Genomic DNA, 12,873 nt, shown 5'->3' on the forward strand with positions numbered 1-12,873 from the left:
CCAAGACTTTATGTAAATGTGTTACGCAAATGCACGTCTGATTTTAAGGTGAGATGCGTCATGAGTTTGTGCTTTTCCTTTTCTGGCACCAAATAGCACGTCACGTTACTGGTGCTGCGTACAGCTATAAAATAATAAATGACACAACCCTAACAATATTGTTGTGAAAGGTCACTAGTAAATGAGCATTTAGTGGAAATGTATGAATAAATCCATCTTGATTTATAGCATAGCCCATAATTAAATTAAAGCAGAGAATTGAGATTGTGGTGCTCTCCAAGGTACTGAAACAGACTTATGTGCGCATGCCGCAATACTTTAGTAATAACGACAATACTGATAACAACAACCTTTATTGTTTTTTTACTTTTATTGTAACAATGCATGCATAACATTTATTTCACATTTTTTGTCTTAATATAGTCACAGATAAATTATATTTTTTCTGACGAACTGCGTTTACAGTAAAGCTCAAGTTAATACAAAAATAGTTCAATATAACGTATTTTTGTATTAACTAACGTTTAATAAAGCCGATGAAAAAAGCAAAATTGTCAAGAAAGCATTTTCCCCTGAATGAAATGGCTAAATACGTCGTATTAGCAATCCTTTGATCCTGTAATTTCGATGATTGCGGGTTGGTTGGGGGAAATTATCTCGTAAAAATGAAGCAACGAGCGACAAATAGCAGCAACAGCTGAAGCAAATACTCGACGGTAGGCAATTATTATTTCTTTACATTTTAACCAACGAAAAAATAAAGTAATATAAATGTGTAAAGTAACTTTTTGGTATTTAAAAGCGATTTATTTTGCATAGCTATTTCGTTATATCTTTGATAAATATGTAGCGCCTAAATACAGTATTTGTGGACTTGCAAACATGTTATAAATATTTTCTACATGGAATACATAAAGACTACATTATGGCAAATCTTTTTCTAGCACAATTTAAAAAAAGACTGGCAGATGCGTTATAGATTAAAAGCAATGCAAATAGCTAATGGATTTACGGATTTTTCTCAAGCACACTCCAGTATTTCCTCTTTATTTTTCCGTCCAAACCCTCCGGCACTGTTTTATTCCATCTTCTGCAGGGCATTACACAAGATAGATATCTCACCTGAGAAAATGAAAATCCATGTCATTTCAGTTTATATAACGCAGATTTCTACCAACTCTGCACGTTTACATTTGCATGTTATCAGTTTAATCACATTAGTAAAAACATATTTTAAACCAATTAATTTACATGTTTACTAATAATTTTCAATTATTTATATATGCTTGTGTTGAATGTAAAATTAGTTTGACTAATACAAAATCCTGAACACACACCACTGATGCTGTCAGCCAGATTTTTCAGCTGCTGTGCGTTATCCAACACCTCAATTCTCTGTGTGTAGGCATTGTAGCGCACAGAGAATGGTCTGGGAATGGTGGTTGCGAATTTCCTACAAAACGCCAACACAGATCATTAGAATATAAAGAGGGTATTTTAAGAAGCCAGATATGATTTTTAAAGTTAGTGCACCAAAGACAATAAGCAAAGCAGACAGTAATAAATACCTGTAACTAAACTAAGCACACACAAATAAATAAATAAATGATTTTTGAAAACATGGTTTGTTGGAGAACCATCCCTTTCTTTGTGTTTACCTGACTTTTTCTTTGGCATCCTCAAAACTGTCAGCCACAAAGTAAACAGGCTGGAACTCGGTAATGGGATATTTCTGCAAGCTGGTCTTCTCTGGCTCGAAGGGCTGAAGTTTTGGCTTGTCTGTCAAACAGTACTGCAATACAAAATATTATAACTACATTTAAGTTTGACCAGTTTTACTTTTACCAGTCTTACACCATTTATGCCTAGAGTTGAGTTACTTCCATACTGTAATACTTTTCTCTATTTAGTAAGAGTCTTGATCAGGGACTAGAGCAGGAAACAAGAAAGAATATTTTGAGCACATTGTTGTCTTTTGCACACTTACACACCTGCAGTTCACCAAAAGATGAGAGCAGTCCTGCCCCATAAGCCTTTATATCATTGCCTTGTTTGCACAGACCAAATTCCACAGTAAACCAGTAGACCTGCAAACAACATTTTACCCTGTTGTAATCATCCAGTCCTTGTGTGTAAACCATATCTAAAATGATATACAGTGCAACTATTAATCTATATCTTTTTATTATTCAAATCTAAACGCACTGTAGCCAGCTTCTCAATGAATTCATCAGGTGCGCCCAAGGAAGCTAGTCCAATTTCCTGATCGGACAGAAAACATAAAATCACACTGATCAATGCTCTTCAGAGATCACCGCATCACAGAAGACAAACATATATTTGCATCCTTGCATACAATAATGCGATAAGCACGTGCGAGCATCAAACCTGTGAGAATTGTGCAAAACTTGGGTCGGCAAACAATGGAACGTGTCCCAGCAGTTCATGACAGATGTCGCTGAAAAAATACAACCAGATTATTCCCAGTACTTTTTGTTTATTACATTACTGTTGGCATGACAGACAGGAGTTTTCTGCCATGACTGCTTTGCACATGTATCCACATATGCTATTAACTGTAATTATTATTTAACACACACAGTGTGTGTACTCACGGTTCAGGTGTGTACATAGGTTTGGAGCCGTGCCGTATGTACTGGGTTGAGTGAAAAACCCGGAAAGCAAGGCCGGCCAGGAAGTCACGAGAAGAGAGGAGACCTGCCACAGGACGCAAACAGAACCCGGTGCATGCTGGGAGAATCACGAAAGGATGTGTTAGTGTGCATCAGAATAAACAGCACTTAATTTGAATAGAAAAACTGTAACGTACGCATGAATAAATGGTTTATTTTGTTCAAGTTTTATTTTCTATTTATTTTTTAAATCTAATACGAAATACGTAAAGAATTTGGGGTTGGATTATCTATATTTCTGACCAGTGACATTTGGTCTTTAATTATTATTTTAGTCATTATTTTTTCAATTCCATTTTGTTTATGTTTGTGGCACAGAAATGACACCCTTCCCCTTTAAACTGAGTGTTTGTGGCATTAATCCTGGTCTTGTAGAATCTTACACTGCAGATAGCGTGAGATATCCTCTAGCTGTGGTATGTTGTCCTCACGATAGCCACAGTATTTCTCTAGCAGTGGGAAAACACGGTTGTGTTCACGGCAGGCGTGTGTGGGGTACAGGGTCTTTAACTCTCGAAAAACCGTTCCCCATGTGGCCTTCTCTTCAGTTGTGTATTCCACATGTGGAACAGGTTGTCCACTATGAGAAGATGAGAGACAATTTAAACTTAATAACAAACCTTTACCCTTTTCACTTTTAGTGCTTTTTTATGTTTGCACAAACTACACGTGCAACAACTTAAATTTGTGAATGCATCAGGAAAAATTATGTAAATTTCTTTCTGTTCTTCACATAAAAAGCTATGATATGGTTTTACAAGACTTTTTCAATAAATCATATAAGCAACATATAGTTGCTTATGGCATACATATACTTTGGTATGGCAACATTTTTTAGCTTAATAGACAGCACTAACTTTTATTTTGTTTTTGTATCCCACAGAAAATCATACCAGCACACAGGTATGGAACGACTTGAGGGTGAGTAAATATGAACAGAATTTTCATTATTGGTTTGAACTTTGTTTTTAAAGCAAGCCTAAATATTTGCATACAAACATATCACTGAACCCACTTTGACATAGAGTGTACCTAGTTCACACACGTCATAACTATCTGAATATCTGTTATGGTCATATGAGTGGTGTTGTTATTGATTGTAGAGCCTATGTAAATGTCCCTCAGGGGGGCGTTGCATTCAACGCTCCTGCCCTTTGTAGTGGCCGTGTGAATAATGCAACTCAATTATGGTGACAAAGCTGCCGGCGCTCGGGACTCCACTGGAACCCTGTAATTTACCCCTTTTGTTATGCCGGGTAATTTTCCATAGAAAGTACAACAAAAACAGGGAAAGCTCTATAAACCCATGGGAAAGTGGAGTAGGAGGGGGGATATTCAGAAAGGGAACACGTAAGCAATAGTTACTGTCTGTAGTTGTAAGCGATGTCAGCGAATTCCTTCCTCCTGGTGCGGTACACGGGGTCTGTGAAGCCCTGCGAATGAAAGGCAAGAAAGAGCAATGTCAGAGCGTCTGATCTGCGACCACAAAGTAGATCTACACACAGATCTGATCTCTCAGCAGCCTTTGACAGTATAGCACACAGCAGTGAAATACCCATTCAAATGAAGCCTTTGTAGAGCGAATGCATTTCAGTTTAATGACCGCTGCAATTATTTATAATTACAGGGGCCCAATTAAAGCGATGACATCAATTTGAGGGCCCCCGCCCGTTCCCATTAGAATAAAGAGTGATGCTCCCATTCTGACTGTGGGCTTTTAGCATCGCACAGACAGGCTAGGCTATCTTTTAAAAACACTCGTTTACACCCACACACGCATGCGTTTAAATGAAAATGAAGAAGTTCCCTCTCTCACTTTCGTTTATGTATGCAACAACCCCCCCCCCACACACACACACATCACTCATGTGTACTTCCACTTCAAAACCACAACACACACATACACACATGAAGTGCCTTACAGGATGATCTGAATCCAGTTCTGACCCGTAACTGAGAATCTGGTTGGCGAAACGGTCCAAGTCCTGGATGTCATTGGGAAACCATGGCACTTTTGATGAGAAAAGAAAAAAGTCTTTTCAAAAATTTTTCATCATTCATTCATTTCTTGTGTACATGCTGTGTACATTTTTTGAACATCTGAATTAAGGTCTTAACTTCTATAATATAATTAAAGTTCTACAGATAACTGCCTAGCAAATGGTTTGGTCAACACTGTAGTTTACTGTAGGCCTTTGTCCAAGACCTGACCGTTTAGGCAGGAGGAAGCCATCTGACTGATATACAGTAGTGGCCAAAAGTGATATCCAACTTGAAAATCGATGATTGATGTCTTGGACTTTTATTGAAATATATTATTAAAGGAGTTTTATATGTATATGTCTATGTTTTGTATTTATGTTGTTTAGTTGTGCTTGGAGTGTAAAAACACAACATATGTGCATGAAAGTTGAATTAAGGTCCAGGAGAATGACCGATGTAGTCAAAAACAGAATCTCACGAAATGTTAACAACTGATAAAACTGTAGTCAAAGTGTGCTTTATTGCCTGAGAGTTTTTATTCTTTTTTGGTATAAAAAACACAAATTCTCTAATATACTGTAATTCACCTTTTTGGTCAAATTTTCTTTGCAAATAAAAGCCTTAACTAAGTTGTATTTTCTCCATTTTGTACTATTTACTATTTCAATCTGAGGGAGCATTTAAGGCAAATATTGTACAAATATGCCCCCCTGACATCACTTTTGCCCACTACTGTGTAGAGTGACAAAGCAAGGGGTTCATATACCACAACAGTTGTACACAAAACAATTAAAATGTGCACAGACAGTTCTGTTCATAGATATCTACTCAAGTTACTTGAAGAAAACTCTGGTTATCTTTTTCAACTTTTATGCAACTAGGCTGAGACTAATTCAACCTTGATCTTGTTTTCCATTGTGTGATAAAAATACAGCTTTATTAAATTGAGATTAATGAACCAAGTTCTGGATATGCGAGAAACTGGCTAATATCAATGTTGTGGTCATTAATATTGGCATGCTAACGGAGATGAATGAGCCAGTAAACAAAAGCGTTGTGTGGAGAAAAAGCCAGAGGGTGACAACACCATCCGGACTGAGGTTAAATTCTGCTCTACAGCAGCCAGGGCTGTATATCTTCTAAATGTATGACAGTTAAACTCTTTGGGGGTCCGGCCATCGGTGCATAGTTGGGCAGTGAGGTCCAGCCTGAGGCGGTCAGGACAAAAGACCCAGAGCTGCGGCTGAAGACCCAGACTGGTTTTCCTCATAGCCCATAAATATCATTAATGATGTTTTCTTATTGGATAGAGGGTGGAATTGTGGTGAGGTCAGTTTTTGTGTTGAACTTTGACCCCGTACCCTGCTGAACTGCCTCACAGAATTTGTTGAATATGCTTTGGAGAGACATTTGCCACCGGGACGAGACATTTCAGTCTGTTAGTGCTCAAAAGCTAAACTAATGTAATTCTGGAAACAACCAATAAGAGGAGCCGAGTGTGAGGGTCTGCACCATCCATCTCCATGGTGACATTTATTGGCGGTTCCATCAGTTCTATTTCTGTAGAAAAGCTTTGTTTTCTTCACATTCCACGCTATCCCGTTCTTGCCCTCAACTGCACCCTGACACAGAAATACCTCACTAGAGTTTTTAATTGCTCTTTCTTTTTGGTACGGCAATACTGTAGTGGTACTGTTGTATCTCTGTTTCATCTCACCTGTGTCTTTCTGTTTGTTGCGAGTCAACTCGTGCACCTGGCCTCTGATTTGTGTGCGTAGGCCATCTACAATTTCATCGAGATCTTTGGAGGAGGCCGGATCCACACTGATGAAGAACTCATATTCCTCTTTGTTCTTGCGTGACGGACGGGACTCAATGTGGGTCAGATTAATGTCTTTTTCCTGCAATGGACAAACAATATGAAAGAGAAAAAAAACTATATAGATAGACAAGTAAACATCTAAGCTGGCACATTAATTAAATGAAAATAAAGTAAATAAAAAAATAATTTTTTTTATAAAGATTATAAAAGATTGTGTAACAATCTTTTATAATCTATAAATGATAATAAAAAATTATAAAAAAAATCTACAAAACAATATAAAATGTTTAAGAAAATATATAATTATATAATAAAGAAGTGTTTTACTATTAATATCAATATGTTAATATTAATATTGTTACTAAATACATTTTTATAAATAGTATTTTATACTTTAAATAATTTCTAATTCCCACAACATTTACAGTGCATCTAAGATATTTATAATTATATTTAGAATATATTTTGGGGGGATTAAACACAGTACTGAGCTACAGGAACAGTTTATAATATTGCTGAGTTTGGTCTATTTTAAAATGATTCAACTGCCTTAATTCATCAGAATCACATTCAGATATATTTTATTTGACCACTAGATGACGCTAAAGTCCATAAAGACTACTTTCATTATACCTTTATTTCCTCCACATGTAAGACACATTATTTACATTTTTGTGTTTCACCCATTTTTTCGAATTAATTGGCAGTAAACTACGTTTCTGTACCGCATCAGTAAAATGCTGTTCCACACTGTACAGACACACACATTTGTTCAGCACAAATTTTGGCACTGTAATTGACATTACAGCTTTTCTTTGACCAATAGGAGAGGAGGGAGTTTTGCAAGTGTCACATGTGTTTGTTTTATGTCGTTTTTTATGTATTTTTGCCATAAGAAGGGGAGGATACTTCGTTGCTGTTTACCATAGGTCCGTATAGGAGGCGGATGAATGTTTACGATGTTTTGGACAGTCTCATTTCTCATCAGTTCCTCCTATTTCATCTTGAGCTGTAGAAGTCACACAACAATTCTGAATAATTGCTACATTGTTTTTCTGCTTGTTTGTCATTGTTTTAGTGCTGGATTTGTGTAATTCGAGAGTGTCAATGGGTCAAGCATTCTTATATCGTTGTTTGCATCTATGTCATCCACATTAGTTAATGATAAGTTCTAGTTTATTCTGTCAAACATTGTTTCTATTTAGCATTAAGTTGAAAAGTTTAGTATTAAGTTTCTTGTATTAAAAGACATGAACGTTTTTCTGTTATTTTATTTATTTTGTACAAAAAGATGCTTGCGCTGCTGTTAATTGCTTTGGCTCAGGCCTATAATTAAGGTGTTACCATGGAAGCTTTTTCCTGAGTTTGTGAATATGGATGGGCGGAGTAGGGGGTGTTTCGGAGGGTGGAGTAGGGAGGTCCAGAAGGGCCAATCAGCACGCAGCAGCAAGGCTTTGATCTTTATAGCGGCACCAGGGGGGCGTGTTTGGCACGTACCCGTTATTGATTTGCACCAGAGCACCAGAGAAGCACAGGGTATTCGGGCTCATTATTTTGCTCAAATGTTGCATAAAGCAGCAGGCGAGCTTTTAGGAACAGGCAGTTTTATAGCGGTGTGCAAAATTCAGGATGTTTGTAGCTATCAATTGGTTATTAACATATGGCAGTATAAGTTGTTTGCTATCGTTAATTAAAACCAGTCATGCGCTTTTGATCCAGTCTACAGTCAACATTGTCCCAAAACAAGACATGCTGAACTTTGATACAAGTGGGGCGGAACTTTGGAAATGAATCAAGAAATCTTGGCATTATTGAAAAGCACAGAGACTGTGTTCGTGTGTGTATGCACGTATAAGTTAGTTATCGTTTGGGGATGGAACTGTTCCACGATATCTTGCTTGATTTTATTGATGTTTAATTAATCTGTATGGACACGTCACTTTTCAAGGAATTCATGTCTTTTTCTTTTCTTTACTGAACTCACCCTAACATTGTTTTAGTATGTGTGTGCGCATTTGAAAGGTTAGATGTTGGCACTTGCATCTTAAAGAGAGTTCACCGTCATATTTACTCACTTTCTTGTTTCTCTTTCTTTTGTGGAACACAAAAAGCAGGGTGTTGTAAACTGACAGTCTCAATGCCCGTTTAATTTCATCGCATCATTTTCACATACAAGTAAAAAGTGACTAAGGCTGTCAGTCCCCATTCATGTCTCTGTTTTTTGTGTTATACAGGAGAAAGAAAGTCAAATGAGCTTGGGTAAGTAAATAATCATTTTAAATAAAGAGCTGTTAATTCTTCAGAAACACTTGGTATGGTTTAGCTATTGGTCAGTTTTACTCTCACTTTTCCAGCATTCTTTGCTTGTAGTAAAATAATACAGTTTACCATGTTTTCATAGTAAATGTGGTGTGTCAACATTTCCTTGCTGTTTCATAAGAGGAGAGCGGGCAGTTTACAAACTTTACTAACCTTACCTGCAAACATAACCTTACATCACATCACACACATCATTACCTAATCCCTTACAAATGCAAATAGTCTTGTTCAGTGTTTTTATATTTCTAGAAATATCCATTGATATTCCTCTGTCCCTGATGCTGATGTTTTGGCTTAAAATGAATGTGAGAGGGTTGCATATTAGAGTGAAAGAGACGGCGGACACACACACACCAGTCAGAGAGATTTTAAAATGAGTAGAAGCAGGTTATGTAATACAAACGTGTTTACCCCACTCTACACACTTACTTCAAATAGTCTAAGCGCCCTTGCCAGGGCACCAACCTCCTCCTTCAGAGAGAAGATGCAGGATAGGACACCAGATTTGTTGGTCCGTTCTTCCAGGTAAGAGGAGGTCAGGGAGCCCTGTTAAACAAACAGTGAGAGAGTGTTGACACCTGACTTCGGACATGAATGCACTTTAATGCCATATCCATTACATGAAATTGAATCTGCATACATGTATCAGGGGAACTGAAATGACCCATCTGTCTATTTGAACCCAAAACCACATTTTCAAGATGCAACACTGTCTGTTAAATATGAACAAAAGTACATTTAATGGCACACTTTTTTAGTTGTTTCTGTAGATATGCGTGTGTGTGTGTGTGTGTGTGAGAGAGAGAGAGGTACTTTAACTCATGACCAAAGTCACACTTGCATTCCTGTGAACACACATTCCTATGATTTAAAATGTCTGTATCATTTTTTTCACCTCTCCCCTGCCTTAATCTGCTTGAGTCTCTTTGGAGAACAAAAAGAAATACCAAAACTCTAGAACATATTATATGTTGCCTTAAAAAATATAAATCGATACACTATGTCTTTAAATTGATGCATTCCTTTATTCTGTGGTCTGAATAATTCACAAATCAGGTCTCAGAAAAATATTGACAGATTTTCTGCACAATATTGCCAATATTAAATTCTAGTCTAGTTCACCTTTATCACTTAATATTAAGTTTTGTTATCCTTAAAATTATGGATTACTTATCATTTGAATATAATAATCATTATGTAAGGAAACATTTAAAAAGTAAAGTATTATTTAATGTGACATAAAATGACATTTCAAAAAATTCAGAATAAATTACCCTTTTCCCCTGTTCCTCATGTATTTGTCTGAGACCTGCGTCCATTCTTGCTCAGGTGATGTTGCTGTGCTGGATGCTTCTGCCCACTCTGTGCAACCTATCCAAAACTTCAGCAATTTAACAGCACCACGTGATACCACACCCCCTGAACGGCCCGTGTGCCTGTCACGCGACGAGTTCCTGTGCACCCGTGCATGCGATGTTTGGAAGCTGCCACAACAGCACATCTGGTTTGTGTTGTCTAGTTTAGTTGTATAGAGATGGAGTTCAAAGTCAGCATTGCATAACGATTACTTCTGCCTTTTTTTGTGGCGTTTAACAATGATTGAATAATTATTTTTATTTGTGGGTTTAGTTAAATTTTGATTTAAAAAATAATCGAATTCAAGAATTTTTTAGGAAAATTACACAATATGCGACAATTCTTAATATTAGATGCCATAAACACATCCTCTACATATAAAGGTTGATGTTCGATTCATGACCATGCGATGGCGCCAAATACAAGTTGATTAAATCCAGGTGAGCCATGTCATCTCTGGGTATTTTAGTTTTACACACATAGACAATTTACAGTGTGCATTTAGTTCGAAATATTTATAATATATAAAACATATAATGTCTTATATAATATAAGACATTAAAATCAAATCATGTCAATTTTAGATTATGTATGGTTTCATTTGTTTTATTATGTACGTACCTGTCTGTTATGCCCAGAAATAGCACGACTCCACCGGAAGGTGGCAGTAGTTGTATACATTTTCGAACGTAGGCTAATCGTAGGCATCAATAAGCTGTCTAAAATAGTTGTTTTACTATATCAACAGCTTTTCTATACTATTAACTATACCAATTAAACCTCACATCAAAATGTAGGTCCATAACATAAATTTGATGTAGGCAATCTATGGAAAGTTTAGGTTTTCTTTCTTTTGGAAAGTTAAAATCTTTACAAAGTGCAGAAACATCAACAACAAAACACGTCTTTGAATGAACATCAGCTGGACACCAAACACCTGCACATGTTGCAGGGTAAAATGAATTTAGGATACAGCTAGACTCCCTCTGAATAGAAATTTGTTATCACAAAATCGAGGCAGTGTTTGTTTACTTTTACATGACAGACACGTCTAGATTTTGCCTATTGTTATGGCAGTTTCTTGACAATTCATTTTAAAAATAAAGTTGGCCAACTTTTTTGTAGAGCATTGTTATTATTGCCATCTATACTAGTAAAATGTACAGTATGTCTCTGCTTAAAAAAAGAATCGCATAACAGAAATGATTATGGATTTAATGATTATAATGGAAATTGTATAGGAAACTATAATGGTCTCTAATATGCTGGGTTCTGTTGGTGGTTATCTGGTAGATGGAACCAATAGAACACCATTGAATCCTGCTGGAATAAGGCCCAAAACACACACCTTATAAGGAAACTTAATGGGTTAATGGTAAATAGCCGATGATATTTTTGTTATAAAAACAATTAGAATTGGTTGTTTGACGACTCAGTTTAATGTGTAAATATATTTTTATGAATGTGCCTTATTGCTGTGGAATCGTGTAGAAAGTGAACACAGTTAACAAGTCATCAAGTTCATTCACGCTCTCAGACCCAATGTTCAAAAACGGGCTTTCTGAAATAGCAGCGCATAAACGACACGCACCTGCTCCGAAAGCAGACTAATGAATAGTCATTGAATAGTCAACTTGAAATGATCCCACACGCACAAAAAACGTTACAATGTAGTTTTAACAGCTAACAAATTGAAATATAATCCCGCATATCAAACTCGGGTTTATGAAAAGAAAACAAACGGCTTTTTTGTTTTATTATTTTACAGCAGCTCTCCAGAGTTGTAAGACGGGCAGAAGTGCTTCAATAGAAGTTCTGACGCCCAGATGTCATATTAATTATTACACCCGGGAATGACTGGAGCCTTCCCTAATCTTAAAGTATCGCGAAAGAAAGAAGGGTTTACAAAACGCTAATTGGACTCTGCAAATGCACTGACAGAGCATGGTGGATATGTTTCAGAGACTCCCAGCCCGATTGAATAGAACCCACGCTTCTTTTCTAAACGTCCTTGCTGCGCTGAAAAAGAGAGAAGGGAAAAAAGAGTGAGGGGGAGAAAAGAAAGTTGGAGGGGGCTGGGTGCTTGAATGCTGGCCTGATCTTGAATGCCTCGGCCAACTAAGAGAAATTACACAATTTATTGCCCCCCTCCCAACTCCACGCGCATTGCGCGCGCACACACAAAACTGGCGCAGGCAAAGTCATTCAAGCAGACTTGGCCAGAGTAGGTTTGTGTTTTCACGTCGCGAAAGCAATGTTCCATTATCATCCTCTGTGAAAGAGACGAAATTAATCGAGAGATAGTGTGTCACGTCTACTGTAAGAAAAAAACGTGTGAATAAAGTGTAACTAATCGCGCGGAGAAGCTTGTCTTAATGCGCGTCCACAAAATAACCCATCCGTTCCGCCTTTCCAACTGTGATGATTTCCAATAATGAGAGACCAAATTCGTCTTAGCCGGACAAAGATTCTTTATATGGAACAATATTAAATGGCTGTAAGATGTTAACAAAATAACGGTGGCCAGACAGTTCAGATCTTAAAAACAGACGTTTTTGTGCGACCCCTGTGACATCCTGAATGCAGACTGCGCAGAGTCCAATGAAAGCAATGTGCTTAATGCTCTTGTTATTCAGCTGTTTCGGAATTATTTGCTGTATTTGCTTAAGACTGTTTATTTTAAATGTTTATTTAAAAAAT

The 12,873-nt window shown here is 37.0% G+C and overlaps 1 protein-coding gene across 1 annotated transcript; it reads right to left on the bottom strand.

The window, feature by feature from the left end:
* Positions 1-417: 417 nt before the first annotated feature.
* Positions 418-10,175, bottom strand: pah (phenylalanine hydroxylase). Its single transcript, XM_057324719.1, has 13 exons — positions 10,092-10,175; positions 9,247-9,363; positions 6,394-6,577; positions 4,616-4,704; positions 4,059-4,126; positions 3,077-3,273; positions 2,616-2,751; positions 2,389-2,458; positions 2,206-2,262; positions 1,992-2,087; positions 1,659-1,792; positions 1,338-1,453; positions 418-1,122 (listed from the first exon to the last, which is right to left on the bottom strand). The coding sequence occupies exons 1-13, from the start codon at positions 10,134-10,136 to the stop codon at positions 1,079-1,081; spliced, it is 1,353 nt and encodes a 450-aa protein (XP_057180702.1). The 5' UTR covers positions 10,137-10,175; the 3' UTR covers positions 418-1,078.
* Positions 10,176-12,873: the final 2,698 nt, after the last annotated feature.

The sequence above is a fragment of the Triplophysa rosa genome, linkage group LG24, assembly GCF_024868665.1.
Source record: "Triplophysa rosa linkage group LG24, Trosa_1v2, whole genome shotgun sequence".
Taxonomy (NCBI): domain Eukaryota; kingdom Metazoa; phylum Chordata; class Actinopteri; order Cypriniformes; family Nemacheilidae; genus Triplophysa; species Triplophysa rosa.